This window comes from Cyprinodon variegatus, unplaced genomic scaffold (assembly GCF_000732505.1).
Source record: "Cyprinodon variegatus isolate N-32 unplaced genomic scaffold, C_variegatus-1.0 Scaffold680, whole genome shotgun sequence".
Taxonomy (NCBI): domain Eukaryota; kingdom Metazoa; phylum Chordata; class Actinopteri; order Cyprinodontiformes; family Cyprinodontidae; genus Cyprinodon; species Cyprinodon variegatus.
Window position 1 is genome coordinate 60,210 of NW_015151133.1, and position 25,485 is coordinate 85,694.

The window sequence follows — 25,485 nt, forward strand, 5'->3', positions numbered from 1 at the left end:
AAATGTTTTTTGGCCATATAAATACCTCTCCAAGGCTATGATATATGTGTGCATATTATTCACACAGTAGTGTTGTTCTGTATATACCAGGACTGACGGCCTGCAACGGTTTGGTGTTTTCCAAAGTTTATTCTCTGAGTGTATGATCCTTTAACTTTTCTAAAGAAATGAGTCACTGTGAAGGTATGAAACCTCTTCAAAACCATCATGCATCTTGTTCATTTGAATGATATACATTAAACAGGTTGCTTTCAGAGTAATTATGTACAGTCATATAAATGCACATCATTAAAGAAGCTTGCCAATTAAAATGGAGTCGTGTATAAGACAGGCTTCTACACTCTGCTTTGCTGCAAGAGAACAATGTTGCTATTGACGTCACCAATTACACTGGAATCAGTTGGTCTTTGCTGCAGAAAAGATGGATTTGTATATTTTGATTTAGTTTCCACTATATGTAAACAGATGGGTTTTTTTATGTATTTTTGCAAAATGTGTTAATTACGCATTTATGATGGTATAAATATAGGATTTTAATCACTGGGCTGAATCATTTTTGCCGGTCAATAATAATTACAGCAATAGCAAATCTGACATCAGGGTTTTTTTCATATAGTTCTTACAGGAGGCAGCTAATGAAAAGATGCACACATACAACTGAATAAGAGCTTAAATGATCAAAGATATTCAGATCTGAAAGAGTGGTTATAAAAAGCTGAATTAAAAAAGAGAATGTTTTTTTTTTTTAAATAAAAATCCAGAAATAGATGGCTTGGCGATTTTTATGTGTGCGTCACTGTCAGGTAGAAGGCTGCTGCTGACCTCAGCTGAGGCTACAGTCTGACTCTGGAAGATATGCTTTTAGCAGCTTATCCTGCCAATGTTGCTCAGATCTTTATACAACTGTGCAGCAGCAGGCAACAGATGAGCAGATGAGATTTATCCTCACTTTAATCCATGAATGCATGAAGACCCAGGGATTTAAGTTCAGTAGAGATTTCATATACAAAGTAGTGTACAATAGTAAAGTAGAAGAAAAATACATCATGTTTTTTGTGTTACCAGAAATGTCCAAGCAGACTTACATCTTAAGGACTCCTACTTCAAACAAGATTATTTCCATAACGAAAGGGGTAAAATCATCTTTTAAAATGAGCACCAGATTTGAAACAAACATCTATTTATATTAACATGTTAAAAAAATGCAATGAAAAATGATTTACTGCTTGTGATTAATCAACATTAAAACCTTTATCGTCATTGTTATCAAAGATACAACAATGAAAGGAGACAGACTGCTCCTTCCACTGAAGGTTTGAAACTGCTGGTGTAAGTATTTTGTTTCTCCTATTTCATTTTTTTTTTTTGATACCTTATTAAAATGTAGCAGTCCTTTGGCTCACTGAAGATATGAAACCTACATTGAAACATAAAAAAACATCTCAGTGTTGGCCTTTGCCTTGCTTGGTTGTATATTTCTTAGAATTGCATTAAATGTTTTAATTATGTCTACGTGTTTAGTTCTTGTTGACACAGAAAACAGTCTGCTTGCCAGCATGCTAACGCTGCAGTAAAGCTGCTGACTTTCTGCACCCATTCTGCCCTGCTCCTCTGTTTATAGAAGCTGGGGCACTGTAAATGCAAACCAGAGTCTGCTGGGAACAGAATGTACCAAAATCTAATATTGTTCCAAAGCTCAAGTGCTCAACTTCTATTGCCCTCACCTTTCTGTCTTAACCGTTCTTTATTCCCAGGCCTGCTTCTTATTGTTTTCTTCTGCCTCAAGTAAAGCATAGAGGTTATTTAGAGGTAAAAGTGCAGCACAGATAATCTAACTTAGGCTTTTGCATGAGTATTATGTGTTGTATAAATATAACAACACTTAAAGAATTATGTTTTCGTTTGGGTTGCTGATTTTAAAATGGATAAATGAGGTTATAGGAAACATTACAAAGGCACTGACACTTGATGTTTAACAGGCCAAATTCCACTATTCTTCTATTATTCTAAAATGTCATGTCATTTATTATAAAATGACATGACATAATGTAGGCCATCCCTCTCCTCTGCAAATCTCTCCATCTTACTCTTTTCACTAATCTCCACATATTTCCAAAAGAGCACATTCAGATTACTCCTCTCAGTGAAACATATCTGAAAAACCTACAAAGGTAGGTGGCCAGGAGGCGCCCAGATCAGATGAACCGAACCACCTCAGCTGACTTTTCTGAAGCGAAGGAGCAGCGATCCTCTTCAAGTTCATCTAGATGAATTTCTCCACACCTTACTTCACTCTGTAGTCCAAATATATACCTCTATGATCAAAGGTGAGAGTTGCAAGGTCAACAGAGCTGTAAATAATTTATTCAGTGACAAAACAGAGCAGAGGTCACTTTATCACATAAGAGGCTTTAATCTATCAAAACAATGCGATTCACTTTCCTTTTATATCCTTAAATATATAGAACAGGTTTGCTACAAATATTAACTTAAGCCACTTTTTTACAACAAACAACTGCTATTTATCTGAGGTAATATACAATAACTTTAATCTAACATATTAGACAGATTCAAAGCTGGTTCCACACATTCCAATTGAATCTGATCTAAACGATTCATTAATACTCAGGTCGTTGGTAAAAACAACTAGAGAAAGCCCTCTGCTACATCAGGTCACCTAATAATTATCAATAGTTGAATCCATAAATAAATATACACTCACCGGCCACTTTATTAGGTACCCCATGCTAGTAACGGGTTGGACCCCCTTTTGCCTTCAGAACTGCCTCAATTCTTCGTGGCATAGATTCAACAAGGTGCTGGAAGCATTCCTCAGGGAGTTTGGTCCATATTGACATGATGGCATCACACAGTTGCCGCAGATTTGTCGGCTGCACATCCATGATGCGAATCTCCCGTTCCACCACATACCAAAGATGCTCTATTGGATTGAGATCTGGTGACTGTGGAGGCCATTTGAGTACAGTGAACTCATTGTCATGTTCAAGAAACCAGTCTGAGATGATTCCAGCTTTATGACATGGCGCATTATCCTGCTGAAAGTAGCCATCAGAAGTTGGGTACATTGTGGTCATAAAGGGATGGACATGGTCAGCAACAATACTCAGGTAGGCTGTGGCGTTGCAACGATGCTCAATTGGTACCAAAGGGCCCAAGAAAATATTCCCCACACCATGACACCACCACCACCAGCCTGAACCGTTGATACAAGGCAGGATGGATCCATGCTTTCATGTTGTAGACGCCAAATTCTGACCCTACCATCCGAATGTCGCAGCAGAAATCGAGACTCATCAGACCAGGCAACGTTTTTCCAATCTTCTATTGTCCAATTTCGATGAGCTTGTGCAAATTGTAGCCTCAGTTTCCTGTTCTTAGCTGAAAGGAGTGGCACCCGGTGTGGTCTTCTGCTGCTGTAGCCTATCTGCCTCAAAGTTCGACGTACTGTGCGTTCAGAGATGCTCTTCTGCCCACCTTGGTTGTAACGGGTGGTTATTTGAGTCACTGTTGCCCTTCTATCAGCTCGAACCAGTCTGGCCATTCTCCTCTGACCTCTGGCATCAACAAGGCATTTCCGCCCACAGAACTGCCGCTCACTGGATGTTTTTTTTTTTTTCGGACCATTCTCTGTAAACCCTAGAGATGGTTGTGCGTGAAAATCCCAGTAGATCAGCAGTTTCTGAAATACTCAGACCAGCCCTTCTGGCACCAGCAATCATGCCACGTTCAAAGTCACTCAAATCATCTTTCTTCCCCATACTGATGCTCGGTTTGAACTGCAGGAGATTGTCTTGACCATGTCTACATGCCTAAATGCACTGAGTTGCCGCCATGTGATTGGCTGCTTAGAAATTAAGTGTTAACGAGCAGTTGGACAGGTGTACCTAATAAAGTGGCCGGTGAGTGTATATCCAGCTGGTTCTCATCTTTTCTGTCTAGCAGGAGATTTAGCATCTAAACAGCAATAAAACATCTGATAGTCATGATCTGCTGTGGTAGCTGGCCTTAATTGCCTTTCACCTGCTTCACTCTTTCCAGCTCATAATTATCATTCATCTCATCCACCTGCCAGTTTCCCTTATATCGGGCTCAGTTCCAGCTATCATGGCCAGATCATTAGATGTTGTTTTCTGTTCAGTCTTCTCAGTTCTGTTTATTCTAAGTTTCATATCCTGGATCCTGGCGGCCAGTGGAAAAAGGGTTTTGTGTCTGTCTCGTCCCTTGGTCGTCCACTGTTTCGCCCCTGCTGAGTCCTCTGGGTTTTGGCTCTTTATGCGGGAGGTTCAGTTTTTATTCCAGTAAGCCTGGCTCCAAGGTGGAGACCAGTTTAAAGGTCCTGTTCAAGTTCTGGTTCCACGTCCTGTCTCGGCAACATTGTACCACTGAGCCTGCCCGTCTGCATCTGATCCCGTCTGCTCCTGTGCGTGTCTGCTTGGTCATGCTTCTGGACTCTGAACCTGCCTGGGAGTTCTAGGATGCTTGGAAGCCTGGATCCTGTCTGTTCCTGCCTGATCTGAATACCTGTCAGGATCGGCTTCCTGCAACTTCTCTGGGACTGCTGCACCGGGGACACTCAGTGACGCATGCTGCGTATGCCTTCAGTCCAGGGGCTGGATTGCGCCCTTTTCCAGGGAGATTGACTGGAAATTTTTATTTTGAAAAATATAAAAAATTGCGGTATTCTCTCCCAATTACATCAGTCGGTGCATCCGTGCCCCTTGACACAGGTTAATTCAGTTCAAGACTCATCCTATCTATAACATCCTATATTTGTGAAGCGGGATTTTCTGCGGTTACAGCGAGCAAAACAAAGCTATGGAGCAGACTGGACATCAGGAGCACACTTCGTGTGTCATTGTCTTCTATTTTGCCTCGATGGGACTGGCTTGTTTTATTTTTATGCTGTTTGCATTTGATTTTATGCCAGTCGTATCATTTTATTTCAGCGTATTTAAGCCCCCCCCCCCCCCGCCCCGGCCGGTCTGTGAAAATATTGTCTGACATATAGCGGTCCGTGGTGCAAAAAAGGTTGGGGACTGCTGCTTTAAGGCCCAACACTGAGCTCTCTGACCAACAGCCTCTCGCATAGAAAACATTGGCTGGATGATGTTTAAACCCAAACAAAACTGAGAGACCAAATAATGCCTCAGATATAGAAGTACTAACCCCTGCAATAAAGAGCATTTAGGCAATATTAGCAAGGCAACAAAAGAAATTCAGGGGTCATTTTTTTATTTCTCTAGAAAATCACAAAACATTTATGAAAGACCAGCTTCCAAATCATCTCTAAAATTGAATTTGAAATGCTGATCTGTATTTTTCCACATCTAGGCTACTGTAATAGTTTGTTTGCTTGTCTAAACCAAATGGTGCTGATCCGTCAGCAGCTGGTACAGAACTCTGCTGCCAGGATCCTGATGGCAATCGCATTTTAGAGCACAAGTTCCAGGACTGCTATGGCTGTGTGGTTTATTTTTTATATTATAGTTTTTATTTAACTGTTTTAATTTTTTTACTATTGTTGGAGAAAGATGCTATGTAAATAAAATGTACTTGGGTGCCTGGTTATTGAGGCCTCGTTATTCAGGCCATTTCCTACACCTTAATGTAACAAAGTTCTCTACAGAAGTTAAAATCAGGCAGACGCGCACTAGAAATTATCAGACTAAAAAGACAAACATACATGATAAAGATGGAAAAAATAAGATGTTGATAAATCAAATAATTTTGGAGGATAAAGTCTACATCTTCTGTTTTTAATACTGCAGGTCAGTTGGGAGCTTTTGTAAAAGTATCTGATCATTTAGTATCTGAAAAGCGCATCGAGCATCTGTATTTAGCCTACCTAGACAAACATTTTTGCACAGCAACTTTCACTGCAGTTAAATCTGCAAGCCTTCGCAAAATGTCTCTTCCCTCTTTGTCAATAACCTACTCTGAATTTTTTACTATTTCTTCTTGCAAGTAATAAAGCAGCTATTTTAAAACCTACTAACCTACTCCAGAACTCTGGCTATTTGTTTATGGCCATTGTCCTTCTGGGAGAAGGAACTTTTCACCCTGTAGCAGAGAGTCAGGATTGGTTATCCTCACTTTAACTTTGAACATTTGCCTTTATGCCAAAGCTTGATGCTGCCCCACCATCTTTCCACATGTTTGCTGTTTCCATAACATGACTTTTAGGCAACTTTATACAAAACATCTTATTGCATTCTATAAACATGTACATTCTTCCTCACACTCTTCTGTAAAGCCATATTTGTTGAATGCATGTCTACTAGTTGTCTTGTTGACAGATTTCCACTACCTTGTGGGCCTTTCTGTAATAGTTACAGTTATCCTCATGGTTGTTTCTCTGGTTATTGTTTTCTTTGTCAGTAATTTTAGGCCGTGTTTTTGAAAGTTTGCAGTTGTTTGTTTTAGGGATATTTGAGTAGATATCCCTTAAACAAACACACTTTTCTATGAAATAGATTAATTATTCTTTTCTCCTGATGGACAAGTGCTCTATTTTGTGTTGGTCTATCACTTAAAATCTTGTAAAATAGATCTAGGTTTGTGGCTGTAATGGAACAAAGTGTTTAGATCGCAGGTCTTCAACAGGAAGTCCGTGACCCCTAGGGGGTCCACAGAGGTACTGCATGGGGGTTGCGAAAGTTTTGGTTGATTAGACTTTTTTTTAAATATATGTTCCCCCTTGCAGTTTTTTCCACTAATTGAAATTTATTTAAATGCACATTAACATGAATTCAACACACTGTAGTAAACAGATAAATGGAGGCAGAAGATGTCTTTCAGTCATCAACGAACACATTCAGCAACACACAGGAGCATTTTCAAGCTGGGTAAGGTTTCATTCACAACACCTGTCCCATCAACCAGGAATCAGAATCAGAAATACTTTTGATAATCCCAGGGTGAAATTACTTTCATTACATTTCCCCATCTGTAATAGACTGACTATAGGACCAGTTTAATATAACACAATTTCATAGACTATGTATAATTAGGGGGTCCCCTCTCCATCTCACCATCAGCTTGGGGGTCCTTAGCCTGGAAAACCTCTAGACCTCTGGTATAGATGTTCAAGGTTTGAAAACCTTTGCAAAGACCTGTAAATGGCAAAGTGATATTACTATTTGACCCCAAAAGCATAACTGGTATGCTAACCTGAGTAGGGAGACAACCCACCCCACCCACCAAAAAAGGAAGTAAATTCAAGTCATGGTTGTAAACACTTCCTAAATGACTGTGCCAGAAGTAACAAGGCTGCTTTCTATCACTAACTCAAATCTTAAGGATTATTTTCCTGGCGGCTCGGAAATGATGCATAATTCATTTGCCTCTCTTTGTTGAGGCGGAACCACAGGAAGGTCACCAATGCTTTTAGTTGTGCAGCCAACCGCGTTTACTGGAAACATTTTCTGAGCTCTAGATGGTATTTTTGTTTTCTTTTATTTGGCTCAGCCACAGGAATAGAGCTCCACTCCAGCTCCATAACAGGGCAAGCAGAGTTCACTTTGATGGGAGAAAAGGGCCTGTCGGGGGAGAATACACGTCTTTTCCTTCCTGCTATGGGCAGGAAAAAACTCCAGAGGCGGATTTTATACGAGCTTATGTGACAGAGGACCAACACAACTTAGCAAAAGCTGTGAAGTGAAAATGAACATAAATGGTTTTTATATTTAAAAAAAAAAAAGCTGGTGAACATTTTTAGCACAATTGCAATGTTCAATACATCCTCTTAAAATGAAAAGTGTTTGTATGACACCAATGCAAACCTACCAAGACAATAACCTGAAAACACCAAAGTGGGTAAGAAACAACATCCATAAGAGAAGAGCCCTAAAGGCCCTTTGTAATTCGGGATCTCTAGTGTGTTTTTTGTCGCATAAAATACTGATAAAATATGTTGACATTTAGAGTGTGAATGTTGCTAAATGTACGAAACCAAATGAGTATGAATATTTTATGAAGCATTATATGAATCAAAACTATTGTTAGATGCATAGAAATGCATTTTGCCAAAATTGACTGATAATAATAAAAAAAAACTCAGAGAGAAACATAAATAATAAAAGTTCAAGTATGAGTCATGAACGGAGCATCTGTATCCACTGTGCCCATAGTCCTATAAATACAGGGTGGACTGAAATAGAGTGTAAGTCATGGGAATGAGCCCTCAAGCTTGCAGTGCCTGTCGTTGCTTCCCTGCCCATTAAAGTATTCATAAATAAACATGACAGCACATCAAAAAGCAACTTTCTCAATAACAGCATGCTTATCAGAGCAACAAAGAGCCCATCCCATCCTCCACAGCTCAGACTGGCAGCCCTATTATTCAATTATTTGTTTTGCTGTGAATACCTTTATTCCTCTCTCTTTTCCTATTGCTTTTGAAGTTTGTCTGTCACAATTATTAGTTGTTTTCCTATTTTTTTGGTTAACATTTAAATGCTAAAAGGATAATTGGCAGGAGGAATTTTGTGAGAGCACAAACAGAGCTGGCTGTGAATGAATACGTCCTGAGGGCTCAGGACGCCTGCAGGGCACCGTGGAGAGGACATTTACCATATAATGTCCTCCCTCTTCCTATTGGCTGGCTAATTGCTGGTTAGAGGGCAGAATACCTGCAAATCTGATGGTTAGTGATTAGGTCTGTGAACAGTCATCAGAAGAAGGATCCCCTGTGACTAACACACATTTGAAGAGAACAAGGCCCGTCTTCAGGCATGAAGGGAGCAGAACATGAGAATCCTTAATTAAAAAACAGACTTTGACCTAATTTTGAAAAAAAAAAAAGCAATCTCAAAAGATATTTATTTTTATTAGGGTTACAAAAATTATCAAGTTCAGATTAGATTAGTTAAATTACAATTAAAACATGAGTATTCTGTTTTTTTTTTTATAAATTACATGCAATATTATTTGCATTAAATAAGATATTCAAATTTTTTATATACTTCTGGCAAGATTATGCTGCATTTTGGTGCATTATATTGTTACTTATATGTGAAGTAAATAGTAAACTGTAAAAAATAACATGTAGATAAATGTCAGCTTTGGTCATCTCTCTACATATAGAGCTCTTTTTTAAAACAGTAGTAGCTTTCCTAGTTTACAATACATTAAAAGACTCATAGTTATATACAAATAACTAAAATAGAATCAAGCATAAAATAAAAATCATATAAATCATTTAATTCTAAATATACACCAAAACACAATCCTATTTTGTAATCATTATTCTAAAATGGATAACATTTATACATAGAAATTATAAGTAATTAACAATTAGATTAAAAAAAAAATTAAATAATAACCATTTGTATTCCGATATCGGTTAATATGTCATATTTTTATATATCTATTATAGTTTTACATAAAAATGGGTATATACTGAAGGAACAAATTCACCTAAATACCTACTTATTTCTACATCATTTTCTCTTAATAAGATTGTTTGCAATATTTACTTCATTATTTCATAACAAATGAAAACGGTCTGATGTATCGGTTAAATATATATATAGATATATATATATCTATATATATCTATATATATTTTTTTTTTATTATTATTATTTTATTTTTTTCGTTTCTGTTTGAACTACATGTCCCTAAATCAATCTTTTTATTATACTCGATGGCGATTGGTTGCAACTCAATTAAACTTTGCCGTGCCGCTCTGTGTGTGGTCACACTATCCTGTCAATCAAGCCTACTCCTCTGGACCAATCAGCTGTGGGATTTTGCCGTAGTGGGCGGGACTACATCACTTCCTCGCGCAGCGTAACAGTTCCTGGTCAGTGCTAGCAACCTGCTGCCTGTAACTTCTCTAATTATTCAGACTCGGTCCGCTTTTAAACCGAGCTTCTTCCAACATGTGTCCGAGGATGAGACCGTGTGGAAGGTGAGCGCAACGCGGCCCTCGGCTCTGTGTTTCCCCGGCTGCATGGTGCACTCCGACGCCCGGGGTTGCGGTTTGGCCTCCAGCCGCGGCTGCGAATGAACTTCATTTCTCAGCGTCGCCCAGCTCTATTTAATTTATAAAGATGGCGGTGAGGGGGACACTGTGAACTAAATGACTGTCAGAAACATCGCCTCCATTTGTAATATGGTGAGTAAACACCCGGTGGTTGTTATTGATTGATTTGCTGCAAACAGTTTTCAACCTGCTTGGATGGAGATGTTTGTGGACGGGTTGCCTCCCACCTGCAGCCTGACTGGGACTCCTCACAGGAGGAAGCCCTGCGGGGATCTCCTCCTCTAACACCTGGGTCAGTGTTTCCACCGGCCGCGGGTCTTCCTGCAGCGCAGCGGGTCATTTGTAAAGCTGTCAGCTGTGATTGACAGGAGACTGGAGCGGCTCCGCTGCCTCTGACAGCTCCTGGTTGCATAATGTGGAGCTGCTGCAAAGAGCAGGAGTCTGCACTAATCTGTGTTTAATGTTGTGTTCAGGCCACAGAGAAGAGTGGGAACAAACTGACTTAATGCCTGCCTTAATGCCATTGGCCCTTGCTTTATTTAGACAGGTCACTGATGTCAAAACCCAGTAGTATTAGTCTCTGAGGTCTGCTGATGCTCTGCTGCAGGGGCGGAGCTAGATGGTGGCCAGGGGTGGCCATGGCCACCCTTAGCCAATCAATGGCCACCCTACCATTTATTTCCCTCTAATACAGATAGTGGCAACGGTAATATATTAATTATCCAGGGGGGTGTTTCCCTTTAATCCAAATCCTGATATCCCCATATTTTAGCTGGATTTTTCAAAAATAACTTTTATTCAACTTTTAAAATAAAAGATTATGTTTTTACCTCAGATGAGAAACCAAAACTTATACTAGACAACTTGGCAACTTGAGATTACTATGAGTTCGTAAAACTGTAATTAGTGTTAAAAGTACAAATATCCTCCTTAAAATCAGTATGCAACTGTAAGGGTATGGTATCTAATCAAAGGAAGATTCTTATAGGGGATAGACTTTCCTGTAAAAACAATTAAATAAAAGAGCTGCAACTAACAATTATTTTTATAACTGATTGATCTCTTATTTTTTTCTATAAATACTCAGATATTAAAAGGTTACTTAAAGATTTTTTTTTAAATAGAAATGAAACCAGGTAAAACTAAAATGGTGCCTCTTGGGAAGATCTGGATAAAGCTTTTTTTTTTTATCTTTAAGGAAAAAAGTGTATATATATATATATATATTTTTTTTTTTTTTACAATTTTGGCATAATTACTGCTCTAAGTAGTTTCTTCTTCAGCTAATGACATGTTTTAGAGTCTTTTTACTCCATTTTATGATAAATTGTTTGCAAATTCAGTTATGATTATTTCAATGGTCCATTATTCACATTGAATTCGATTGTTTCAGCACTAGACTGGACACATCTCCACCTAACTATAAGTAAATATAAACTTTAGAGCAGGCATGTCCATAGTTGTCTCTGGAGTGGTGCTATCCTGTGGGTTATAGAGGTTTCCCTGCTTCAATACAGCTGATTTCCATTGATAGCTGATTGACAGGATTTTGCTAAATTGCGATAATCAGAATCAGCTGAGGTGAAGCAGAGGAGCATGGAAAACTTGTAGGACAGCAGCCCTCAAGTACCGCCTTTGGACATACCTGCTTTAGACCCTTCAAAATTATAACAAAAAAATAAATACTATATTTTTTTCATTCATTAATTAATAATTCTGCACCACTATTAGCATTTGTTTTTGTTAACCAATTTCATGGATAAAGGCCAATTTATGCCTCTGATGCATAGCCTCTGCAACCATCGGCATGCACCTAAAACAAATCCTGACTACGCGTCGGACAGTCCCAAACAGTCGCAGACCTCAAGCAGAAGTGTGCGGTCCTTGGTATGCCTTTCCGGCTGTCTGTGTGGTTGTCCTTCTCAATTCAGTGCCAGGGTGCGCCATTTTTAAAAACAGAGGAGTAATAACAACAATGGATAACTATGATGAAAGGTTAATCAAGGAGGTTCCGAAGTACAATCACTTGTACGATGCCTCAGACAGAGCCTGTTCCTCTTCGATGTCTAGCAACTCTAGGTCCATCTAGATCCATTTATAAGAATCAATCATCGCTTTGGCAGGAAACTGCTGTGCGTCCCTAGAAATTCCAGACCAGTGGTACAGAAGCATACCAGCAAAACTGTTTCACGACCAGACCTGAGCGACATTTGATCTGAGCGGTTGCAGAAGTATAATCTGCCCTTAAAGTTGTAGCAATGACCTTTCATCCTTTAATTCATAGTCTTGATGTGAGCAGAACCTAATTTGGCCAAAGCTAAATGTCCCACTACTAATTTCCAAAGTTGGTGAAAACGCTTAACTATTGACCGAAAAACTAATCGAATTTTATAATTAACGGATTTATGCCTACCTATGCATTTATTCTGCAGTGCCATCAATTTTATGCAGCTTATGAAACAGGAAGGGATCTCTGATAGTTAATTGATTTTACATTTTCAATGATGTAATAATTTCTGATTACTCTGACAGGTAAATGTCTTACTTCCCTCTCCATTCCATAGTAAATTTCCTTCAATTCTTTCTCCTTATAGTATCTGCCTGAGTCAGCCCTTGGCTAACTGTTAAGAAACACACCCAGTAATTCATGATGCCAGATGCAGTAGCTCTGTTCATGAACACAATGAAGTTTTTCACCCAGACTTGAGTGAAAAGCCTCTAACATGTGTGTGCAATGTAACACTGTGAGTGAACAAAAATGCACCCCGGTCCACCCTGAGTGATCGTCCACTCAAGTTCCAGATTTCGCTGTGGTGGGAAACCACAGTGTGCATGTTCTGCATGATAATTGGGGTTAATGGATTGGTTCTTGTACAAGGAAAGAGGGTAGGATGTGGGCTTGCAAAGCTGATGCCTCACACAGGATTGAGACATGTGTTTAATTGCATATAAAATATGCTCCGATACCTTTTTGAATGTTTTCTTAATCCAAAGTGTGACTTTAAGCAGACAGTTAATGAATGCATGCCTTGAGGTGGTTGGTTTAAATCTAGAACCTTCTGTTGTTGTTTTGCCCAACATGTTAGAAGTAAAAGTGAAGTTTTCAAGCTGCAGGCTGTAAATATGTTAACATCAGTTGCCAGGTTAAAGTTTAATTTCCCACATTAGAGCTTGCATTAGCATCTTCTCAGTTTTCCATAAATGTTATGTCAATATTCGCTGGAATGGTTGGTGCAGTTAAGGTAGGCATCATTAGACCTTCCTGTTATTATAGGAACATGCTGTTCACAGACTTGCGTATGCGCCATAGCCTCTTTGACTGGAGGCGGTTAATCGGACAAAGGAGCATTCAGAACCTGCTTTGACAGAAAGAAATGAAGGCCATTAAAAGTCAAAGGCTTCCCCAAACTAAATTGTCTGCTGTGTGCTCTCAACAAAGCCGTGGTTCATTTGCAAAAGCTTTGAGCTCCCACAACAAAAAAAGGCTGTGACAGGAGATAAGTGCTGTCTCTGCAACCAGGAGCTAAATCCTCCTGACTTTTGACATGGCTCTCTGCCTGTTTAGGCCGGATTTCTTTCCTGCATTAAAATATGTTGTTTTTCTGACTTTCTGATGGATTTGTTCAGATTTGGAGGTGCAGCTGTTTTACTTTTTACTCTGTATTATAGATGTTCATCATCATGGTGCTGTGATTTAATTTTGGTAGTGGTGTGAATGGCCATGCATGGTGTAAATGAGATGATATATGTATCCTGACAGCATGTCTCATGTTTTGTTCCCTTAGGGCACCAATGCCTCCGCTTTGGAGAAAGACATCGGCCCAGAGCAATTCCCGATCAATGAGCACTACTTCGGCTTGGTCAATGTGAGTTCCACTAAATCCTCTCATGCATTTACAACATTCACTGTCAGATAACACTGGAGTCGTGTTTCAAAACAAAGAGCGAGATGGGGAAAGCTGTGAGTCATGTCTGCTTTTGGACAGCTGGCATTAAAGGTGACGGAGCTGTTTGTTGATCACGGGATGTCCTGCGTCTTTAATGTGGTCGCAAACACATGTTTCCCTGCCGGTTTGGTCAACTGCTCTGCCTTATAAATACATTCTTAGTCCTTCATTGTCTTCATATTTTGTTGGTTGGTTGTTTTTTTTTTGTTTTTTTTGTTGGGCATTTAATTGATGAAACCAAAAGAAAATGGTGCATTTATATAAAGAAGAAGAAATATAAACTCCATACCTGAAAAAAATCTGCCGCACATTTGTATCAAATATCCCACTAAAGAAATTGATACGGCCGAGGCGGTGAGGAAGTGGGGGCAAGTTTGTGCCACAATGGAGGGACATAAGGGCAAAAAAGAGCAGGGATCCAGGTGGAAAAAAAGTCCCAGCATTCTCGTTCACCTCGCTCTTCTAGCTGGTCCATCTTCACCAGTCGTTTTCCACAATGGCGGTCATATAAACAAAACAAGCCAGTAAGATAACAAACAGGAAACATGGATGGTGTAGAGCGATGTAGATTTGACCAATCAGAGGCCTCCTGTCTGCAGTCACCTACAATTTTGGAGAGGTGCAGCAGAGTGTCTGCGGAAGCGGCGGGGCCCATTTGCGTTCACTGCAACACACACAGACAGCCTGGTTTCTGAGCATAAATCAGCCTTAAGCCGACCTTTTACTGTGAATACAGCTGCTGGACGTTTGGGAGGGTCTTCAGCAGATTTTCTCATCTATTTCCAGAGATTTTTTTGTCTTTTCTTCTTCTTTCAGCCAAATCAGATCAGATGCACTGATTCTATCCACGTCAAGTTTAGGTTGTTACCACAGGTTGATTGGATTTAGGTCTGGACTTTGAATGGGCCTTTTCTACCAATGAATGTGCTTTGTTTGCTTGGGATTGTCCTGCTGGAAGGTGAACATCTTCCCCAGCCTCTTATATTATTACCCTTTGTTTGACCTCTGAGAAATGTTCAGATGTCTAGATTAAAACGTTAGTTGTTCCTTCTCTGACAAAAGCCTCTTTATGACATATTGGCTGTTTTCCCTTTAAAGGGGTCATAGAATGATTCTATAGGGTATGTGGTCCTTAAGGTCTCTGAATAGGGTGCGTAACATTGGTTGGACTGAAAATGGCATATTTGCTGTTCTATGAGCTCTAATGCAAGCCTGGTTAAAAGCCTCAGAATGAAACAACAGGTTTTCTTCCTTTTATGGTGTGCTAATGAATATTTAGATGAGCTGTGCTCTGATTGGTTGGTTTACAACGAGCGAAGCAGCCGATCAAACACGCATCATAGCAACAAGCCAGCGGGGGACAGAGCGAGTCAGGTAGTGTACAGGGGGTTACAAGAGGCGATCAGCCTCTCACGACAACCTCCCGATCAGGGATCGTGAGGTCGGGAGAAAATCAAACATGTTTGATTTTCTCCCGACCATCGTAGGCAAATCGCTCAGGGCACATGCGCAAACAAGGATTCTTCTGTAAACACAGCAGCATGGCGGGGATACGAGTGAAATGCAGTTCTGTATGTAAAATTGACAGACCNACAAGCCAGTAAGATAACAAACAGGAAACATGGATGGTGTAGAGCGATGTAGATTTGACCAATCAGAGGCCTCCTGTCTGCAGTCACCTACAATTATGGAGAGGTGCAGCAGAGTGTCTGTGGAAGCTGCGGGGCCCATTTGCGTTCACTGCAACACACACAGACAGCCTGGTTTCTGAGCATAAATCAGCCTTAAGCCGACCTTTTACTGTGAATACAGCTGCTGGACGTTTGGGAGGGTCTTCAGCAGATTTTCTCATCTATTTCCAGAGATTTTTTTGTCTTTTCTTCTTCTTTCAGCCAAATCAGATCAGATGCACAGATTCTATCAACGTCAAGTTTAGGTTGTTACCACAGGTTGATTGGATTTAGGTCTGGACTTTGAATGGGCCTTTTCTACCAATGAATGTGCTTTGTTTGCTTGGCATTGTCCTGCTGGAAGGTGAACATCTTCCCCAGCCTCTTATATTATTACCCTTTGTTTGACCTCTGAGAAATGTTCAGATGTCTAGATTAAAACGTTAGTTGTTCCTTCTCTGACAAAAGCCTCTTTATGACATATTGGCTGTTTTCCCTTTAAAGGGGTCATAGAATGATTCTATAGGGTATGTGGTCCTTAAGGTCTCTGAATAGGGTGCGTAACATTGGTTGGACTGAAAATGGCATATTTGCTGTTCTATGAGCCCTAATGCAAGCCTGGTTAAAAGCCTCAGAATGAAACAACAGGTTTTCTTCCTTTTATGGTGTGCTAATGAATATTTAGATGAGCTGTGCTCTGATTGGTTGGTTTACAACGAGCGAAGCAGCCGATCAAACACGCATCATAGCAACAAGCCAGCGGGGGACAGAGCGAGTCAGGTAGTGTACAGGGGGTTACAAGAGGCGATCAGCCTCTCACGACAACCTCCCGATCAGGAATCGTGACCATCGTAGGCAAATCGCTCAGGGCACATGCGCAAACAAGGATTCTTCTGTAAACACAGCAGCATGGCGGGGATACGAGTGAAATGCAGTTCTGTATGTAAAATTGACAGACCGTAGTAGCCACGTTTTTTTTTCCAAATATGTGTTGCCTTTTCTTTTTAGGGCTTTCAGCACAAAATTGCACAAATTGCCGATGCAGCGCGTTTCACTCTAGTGTGCTTTATATTCCCCTTTTATTAGTTTTGCTTCTTGATAGACGAGTCACAGCAGCTCCATCTCACTGCGGAGCTGAGTCCGACGTAGTTTTTAGTTGTACAGTGTGAGCAGGTAGATGGCATGAGCGCATTGGGCCGAACATAAATCATGAGACGCTGATCACACTGAACGACTAACCCTGCAGTCGGAACAGTCTTTCGTTAAAAGAAGTTTAGCAAATCCTGCTTTGAACTGTCCAAGATTTCAAAGCTGTCAAATGATTTCAAATGAACAGCTGAGCATCAAACTTTGCAGGGATCTTCTGATAGACAAAAATAATCCTTGGGGTTTGAACTTCTCTGTACGTCCATCTCACCCACTGAACTATCGTTATTCATCTATGACAATGTAAACTCGGTTTTGCATTTTATGACCCCTTTAATGGCTGTGCAGTCCTTGATTCTTATGGATATCTTTTGATAACTCCTTTGTTTTTGTCCCTGTGTGGCTCAGGTCATGGATGCTTTGCATCATTAACAGATGTTGAAGTCCTCAGACTGTCTTGGTTTCAGCTCCTGTTCCCTATTTGCTTCCTCCCATCCCACCCTCACTATCGAAGCATTAATGGAACAAAACGATAACTTTCTTCTTGCCACTCTTTAATAATAATGTGAAACCTTTTGATAAATGGAGCTTGATTTTAGGGTTTTTGGGTAAAATGCACCAATCTCTATTTATTCACTGGATTGACAATAGTCCGCTAGTAGTACAGGGTGCTATGAAGTCACCAGCCGCCATGTTGGTACTCCCTACTTAGAGCGGTCAGAATGTAAAAAAACGTGCGCTACAGCATTGAGCAATGATGATGTTCTCATTTTCAGGTGAATTTAAGACATTTAAAATAAAGACCGATTCATCACTTTGACATAAATTCATAGCATCAGTAGATTACTGTAGGTTATGGTAAAAATAGGCACATCACATATTCAGTATAAAGTCCATGAAGTCTATAAATCATGTAATATAACATATTATACAAATCCATGGCATCAAAATTGGTGTGCTACTGGAGCACAATAATACAGTAGTCAGATATTAAGAATATTACACACACCATCTGATGTGCCAAAGGTGCTTCTTTGATTATGTACATGTAATATATATGCATTGATTACATTGCTATGGTAATCACATTACATTACAGGCATTTTTATTGTGCAACTCTTTGAGAGTGGGGAGTACTACGATGGCGGCGGGTGAATTTAGTTTTTTCGGCCTACCAGCAATCCAGTGTATAGAGATCAGTGTTAAAAGGAAGTTAGATACAAATTAACAACCAGATATTTATATTTTCTTGGGGGGGAAATAAACAGTTCTTCCCTTTAATTGATTAGGCTCTACTTTCAGGGTTTATTTGTGATTGTATGGGTGTGAATACATGCCACTACAAACAGATCCTCCATCTGATTTGCTGATTTTTCTGATTGATGTTTGAGTTTTTAGTTCTAATGCAACCCCTCCGTCTCCTCCACACTCTTCCCTCCCCAGTTTGGAAACACGTGTTACTGTAACTCGGTGCTCCAGGCCCTGTACTTCTGCCGGCCGTTCCGGGAGAACGTGTTGGCCTACAAGGCCCAGCAGAAGAAGAAGGAGAACCTGCTCACATGCCTGGCCGACCTCTTCCACTCCATCGCCACGCAGAAGAAGAAGGTGGGCGTCATCCCGCCTAAGAAGTTCATCTCCAGGCTACGGAAGGAGAACGGTAAGAGAGCTGCGTCCAACTAGAAGTCTGCTGACAATTTATACAGCAATATGCTGGGGTTTGGGGTCACAAAGCAGATGTTTTCCAATTTTCTGTCTTCCTGCTTTTATTTAATACTTGAAAGGTTCAGATTTGTGTTGTGTGTTTGCAGCAGCGTCGTCTTTATTGTAATCTGAATATTTAGGGTGAAGGGCGGTTGCATGTTGGTGGTAAGGTCGTTCATAGCAGAGCTGAGAGAAAGCCTGATTGTTCTCTGCTGTCCAAACTCGATGTGAAGGAACAATGTGATCTCTGTCTGCAGCCAGCTCTGGTCAGCTGCCTCTTCTCTGGAGTTTTTTTTTTTTTTCCTGCTCCCCTCATCTCCTCCACTTCTCATTTTCACCTCTCACATTATGCATGAAAGCAGGAGTGTGTGCAGGTGCTGTATGTATTATCAGCAAAGTTAGCTGACTGTTTACAACGTCTACAGTTTCAGAGGGCAGAAACAAAGTCAGGGCGAGTTAATCCCTGCTTATGGATGTCTCACTAAAAAGAACATTTGAACAGAAATGATTCTCAGTTTTATGAAAATTCTAATAAATTGATTATATTTCATTGAATAATCCAAGGAAAGCGTCTATTTACTCGGTGTTTAGTAAACCTTGGTGTTCTTTTGTCCTTATTTACTTTGTGTACGGTTTGCTTTTTGAATTTGCAGCCTTGAATTAATAAAGAAATAGTTTTCAGTCCTTTAAGTTAGAGCGACGTCCATGCTGAAGAGTAGTGCTGCAAGCTTTTCCAGGTCACTCCTCTGTGCCATGTATTGACTTTGACCCGCCAGTCACTAATCAAGGCCACTTGGGCTTAAAACTTTCTTTTTTTTTTTCTTTTTAGGTAAAAATTTCCTCTGTTCCTAATGGAAGCCAAGGAATGTGTAAAATAGGCACTGATGTCCGATTTGGACATTTATTTTTCTCATACCTTATTCGTCGATTAGTATAAATGCATCCTAAAAATATTTGTACCATTTTTTTTCCTCATGCTTTTAATTTTGCGTTTTTTCCCCTGAATGGGTTTACTCATTTTCATAAAACTTCACTTAACTTTGGTTTCAGTCTGATGAAGGATTTCTCCCATTCTTCTTCTAAAGGGTGGCTTAGACTTAGTAAGAATGATATTTATAACCTTCATAATCATATTATTTATTTTGGGATTCATAAAGTATCTTTAACTTAAATTGAACTATTATTAATAGTAATGATAAAAATGATAGTAGTAATAATAATCAGAACCCTATTATGATAGAGTCCTGAATGCCTCACAGGTTTAACAAAAACTGTTTGGGGCTCACAAGCTGTAATTGGCAGCATGATGTTAAAACACATGAGAAATCTCCTCATTTCAAGGTCAAACCGTTCACATTGTGACCTCTCCATTTCTCCGCAGCTAAAAGCCATCTTTGTTTCCTTCCTGTCCTCGTCTCCCTGCAGATCTGTTTGATAACTACATGCAACAAGATGCCCACGAATTCCTCAACTATCTGCTGAACACGGTAGCCGACATCCTGCAGGAGGAGAAGAAGCAGGAAAAGCAGAACGGACGCCTGAAGAACAACAGCCCGGCCGAGGCTGAGATGGAGAACAAGACGGAGCCCACGTGGGTTCACGATATCTTCCAAGGCACGCTGACCAACGAGACGCGCTGCTTGAATTGTGAAACGGTATGTGAGAGCAGACCAGGTTGATTTGTGTATTTTACTTTTTTTTTTGTTAGCCTGAATAATGATAATAATCCATAGGAGACACTATGGAGACTCATCCTCCCACAGCATACGTCAGGACCACTATAAGCTTTGTTCACTCAGTTCTGAAGGCGAGTAAAGGGCCGGGTTGCCCTGAGCAACCCTTGTAAACACCCAAGGCACTGCTCCTTGTGCAGACAAAGGCTCCTCAGTAAAATGAGCATTTCAAAGGCTGCCAGCGTGGGTTTACATGTGAGCGTGTGGGCGAGCGGTTGTTGTGTCACAACAACAGACGGCTTATCCTCCCTGACTTAGTTAGAGGAAAATGACATTTAAGTTTCATGGCTGTCTTTACAGGTGAGCAGCAAAGATGAGGATTTTCTGGATCTTTCTGTGGATGTGGAGCAGAACACATCCATAACTCACTGTCTCAGGTACGTCGGCTTTAGCGTGCACTGAAGCACAGCGTTTAGCGCTGGAGACGCTAACCAGTGACATCCTCTCTGTTTCAGGGACTTCAGTAACACAGAGACTTTGTGCAGTGAATATAAATACTACTGTGAAACATGCTGCAGCAAACAGGAAGCACAGAAACGGTCAGTGAAGTGTCTCACTCCTGACAAAACACTTTAGATTTTAAAATGGAAAAAAATATTCTTTTTTATTTATATATATATATATAATTAGGGGTGGAACGATTCACAAAATCCACGGTTCGGTTCGATTCACGGTTTCTGGTCACGGTTTTCGGTTCGGTTCGATACATGTTGATTGTTACACCGAAATCCATAAAAATTTATGAAATTAATGAAAAAATCCCCCAAAAAATAATGGATTGTAATTATTTTAAATGATCCGTGGAAACCCTGAATCATTTCCGTATGTTTTGCTGCTTTGAATTTAATCATCTCACGCATGCTCTCTACCATCTCCAAGGGACTCAGAGGGGAGCGGATGGAAGCCACAGTGGAGGCTGTAGGCTTTGCTTTGAGCAGCCGGTCTGTAGCGCAGTGGGGGTTGCTGACGGAGTATGAGGGATTTCGGGGTTAGCATGACATGTTGGTCATGTTGCTGTTAGCATAAACAAAACGTGTTGCACAATGCTTGCACACTGTTGCACTTTTATCCACAACTTTCTTTCCGCCGTCATCGTAGGTCACTCTAAATGCAAAGTGGTCCCATACAGCAGACCTATAAAGTGCTGCTGGCGCGTCTTCCAACTCCTGTTCTTTCCCACTCGCCATACCCACACAATTCTCCACAACAACTGATTTTTTTCCCTGCTGCTTCGCTTCTTCTTCTTCTTGTTTACTACTGGTAGTTGGCTTTGGTCGCAGTACCGCCACCTTCTGCTCTGGAGTGTAAACGCTTCGCCTATGAGAAAAAGGAGCAGCGCATGAACCGAACGAAACACACGCGAACTGAACCGAGACAGTCGAACCGAACGGTTCTGACGGTTTTCATAAATCGTCCCATCCCTAATATAAATAAATATATATATATATATATTACGGAAGAGGATTAGGGCCACTGGGGAAAAAAAAAAAAGTTAACTTTTTTTTAAATTTTATTTCAGTTCAGTATGTGGAAAAAAGTAAGAATTCTGACTTTTTTATTGTCAGAATTCTGAGATTAAAGTCGGAATTCTGAGGAAAAAAAGTCAGAATTCTTACTTTTTTCCCCATACTAAACTGAAATAAAATTTAAAAATCAGTTAACTTTTTTTTCCAGTGTTATATTCTGTTTAAAGTAACATAGTATGATTAAAAATGTCTCCGGACCTTTACTGGTTGATGATTTTCTTTATTCGGACCCCGCTGGTTGTTAATTGTTTCTCCCTGCTCTACAGGATGCGTGTGAAAAAGATCCCTATGATCCTGGCTCTACACCTGAAGAGATTCAAGTACATGGAGCAGCTTCACCGCTACACCAAGCTCTCCTATCGGGTGGTTTTTCCACTAGAGCTGCGCCTGTTCAACACATCTGGGGATGCAGTGAACCTGGACCGCATGTATGATCTGGTGGCTGTGGTGGTTCACTGCGGAAGGTAAGGCTGCTGGTTTGATGAGTGAACGACAAAATAAAGCAGCAGACGATGTTATTTCCACATTCGAGGTAAGGTAGCAGTTTTCTAACAATGCGATCATTGTTCTCTCACCTCAGCGGCCCAAACAGAGGTCATTACATCACCATTGTAAAGAGCCACGGCTTTTGGCTTCTGTTTGACGATGACATAGTGGAGGTGCGTGACTCAGCCGCCTTTCAGCTACCTGCTGTTTTCTGATAAACTTGTTTTTGTGCTTCTTATTCTCGTCTCTAAACCTTTGTTGCTTTTGTGCAGAAAATCGACGCCCAGGCCATCGAGGAGTTTTATGGGCTCACCTCAGACATTTCTAAAAACTCCGAATCTGGATACATCCTTTTCTACCAGTCGAGGGAGTGACACCGGTGCTAGATGAGCCACATGAAGAAGACCGTTGTTTTTTATTTACTTTCTAGCATAAGAAACCCAGACCTTTCTCTCCATCCTCCCTGACATGTGTGCCAGTCCTCCTCTGGGTTTGATTCCTTTTCTTTTTATCTCTGCTTTTCTCTCTGAGTTAACAGACTTTTGTCTTGTAGTCACCTGCATCTGGACTGCACTTTAAAAAGCAAAAGCAAAAATGCTCAACAGCATGATAGAAGTGAAGCAGACGCTTGGTGTTGCTGCTGGGAGACACGCAGACAGCAGTCAGAAGCTGAACCATATCGGATATATTTATGTAAAGTCCATAATGTGCCACCCAGTCATAATTCCTCTTATTAGGGCTATTTTTCTCCTTTTGTTCTCTTTTAGCTGCATGAGACATGGATGAACCTGCAGACATTTCATTCTCCTCAAAAGGAGCTGAAGCAATATCCCAGCTTTCATCCAAAACTACCTAAGCTAGAAACTATTCCAACTAAGAACACTATCTGAGCCACAAACTCTTTAACACTACACATTATTCTTAGAGAGATGCACCGATCAGGCTTTTCAGATTAGCTCTGACCCGCTTTTCTGTGTTTAGTCTGGTTTTATAACACCGGACTTGGAACACATTAAACAGGAAATTTGTGCTGCAGAAGCTGAAAGAATTGCCAAATTATCGCCGTTTATGCATCGAAGCACACGTCGCTATCTTTTATATGAAACTAAGGAGTGGATCAGAGGGAGTGCTGTTGGTTGATGCGTTTTATAGTTAAAAAATGGTGGGAGTTTTTAGTTTTGATGCATTTTTTACTGATCTGACCCGATAAAGAGGACATTGTCCGATTCTAACCTCTGGATAACCGATTGGTGCATCTCAAAAGAATTTTAACACCAAAAGGATGTTTGTTTTTGTTAAAGGTACCAACTATTTATTGAAATTATTATTATTATATATTTATTGGGATTTATTCTATTTCATGCTGACCTGATGGTGTGTGTGTGTGTAAAAATGTTTTTATCTAAACTCCCTGTAAAACCCAACGTAAAGTTTAAAAAGATTAATCCAGGAAACACCTTCCGCAACAATATGACCTCTTGACTGATATGAAACTAGTGCAATATGTGGTGTTGGTAGCTGATGTGGAATTTCCCTCTGAAATGGAGCATTTGCATCTTTTTTTTCTGGATCAGTAGCTGATTTGTTTCTCCGCTAATCTTCCTCTAGTGCCATGTGTCTGTAGTTCTTAGAGTACGGTGGATCTCAGAAATCAAAATGCCAGGTTTTGTACCCGACTGAATTTATTTTAACTCTTCTCACCTTGTGATGCATCGACAAATCCTTCAGTGTCGCTTTCGGCCTTTGAGTACCCTTACTGACCAGCTTTTTAATTTTAAATTTTTTTATCAAGTTTGAGAAAAGTCCAGTTTTTGCCGTCACTGCTGTCCCACTTTGTCTTTGTTCTATTCACTGCACCTTGGCGCACTTTCTGTACCCCCACATTTCAGCAACCTAGAATTATACCTTGAGGATGAAAATTAACAAAATCAGGAGGAACCTTTAAGCTGCACCTTAAGTTTAGCTTATTCTGATCCAATAAACAAATAGATTTAATATTAAATTGAATCACATGTCAAAATGTCATTAAATGCTAGATTGGTTCCTTTTCAGTTGAAATATGAAAATGTGAAGTTTTTCATGGTTTAAAATCTGGCATTTTACTGGGCGCTGTGCACTTTTGAGATCCTCTAAATCTTTCTTTTTAACTCCCACCCCACCGGGAAATGAACTACATATCTTTCTGGAACTGCACACAGATTTTATATACATTTTTTTTTCTTCCTTGTTCTTACATCAAACACCAGCTCAAGTAGTTCAACTTTGTTATTTTTTTTTTTTTCATATGTAGCACACTGGAGTCCTGAAAATGAAGGATCCTCCGTTTGAATCCTCTGTACTGTAGATTTTCCTTTACTTGGAGCTTATTTTTCCTTTATATTAATATAAGATCAAGCATTTTTGTTTTTGACATTCCTTGTTTGCTGCACATAATGGAGAATCACTATTCTGTACATCATAATTAGAGGTAGGATAAATAATTTCTTAGTTTAGTGTGTGAGTGCAGGAGAGGCGGATCTGGATGCTAAGCGAGCTCGGTGCTCCCCTCTGATGCTGGTTCTCTTTAACTGGACGAACACGTGCCAAACTGGATTTAATACTGACAGCAGCTGTCTTCAGTGGAGCATTAAGTACTTTGTAAAGGCCACCTTGTGTGGTTTATAATAACGTAGAAAAGTAGTTCAATGAATAAGAAATATTTTTTTAAACAAACGCAAAAATGACGGAGACCTCCACCAAAGGCTGGCTCGTAATGGAAAGTACGCGTGCTGCTTTGTAATCACTACATTGTCAAAGAAATGTGCAGATGTTCACATTTGCTGCTGGGTTTAGACTAGAAAACTGTAGCAGGAGCAGATATGAGGATGAACAGACTAAACATGCTGAGCTTCCATTAACTTATGCACTCTTCCTCACTGGGAGGCTCTGTTATTTCCTGTGTGTGTGTCTTGGCGTCCTACTAGTCCTGCACCATGTTGGACGTGACTGGGCCTCTGTGAGGGGACGACTAGACGACTAGGAGTCTATGTGGCAGTTAATTGCAAAGTGCACTTTATTAGTGATGAGCTCTATGCTTTGATGAGATGAACCACAGTGTAACACCCTCACAATGACTTTTTTTTTTCTTGTGTTCAATAAAATTATCATGAACTAACCTGGGTTTTGCTTTTCATTAATTATTCAGTTTATCATTGGAAAGATAAAGTCTAAAAACTGCAGCCTGTGTCTTGCGTTCATTTTAATGAGAATGTAGCTAATTTCATGGTT

At 40.1% G+C, this 25,485-nt stretch overlaps 1 protein-coding gene across 1 annotated transcript; it reads left to right on the forward strand.

The window, feature by feature from the left end:
- Positions 1-9,801: 9,801 nt before the first annotated feature.
- usp46 (ubiquitin specific peptidase 46) lies at positions 9,802-25,366 on the forward strand. Its single transcript, XM_015394316.1, has 9 exons — positions 9,802-10,141; positions 13,795-13,875; positions 18,216-18,429; positions 19,899-20,128; positions 20,507-20,583; positions 20,662-20,745; positions 21,999-22,196; positions 22,313-22,391; positions 22,491-25,366. Exons 1-9 carry the CDS (start codon positions 10,106-10,108, stop codon positions 22,590-22,592), a joined length of 1,101 nt encoding a protein of 366 aa, XP_015249802.1. The 5' UTR covers positions 9,802-10,105; the 3' UTR covers positions 22,593-25,366.
- The last annotated feature ends 119 nt before the right edge of the window (positions 25,367-25,485 follow it).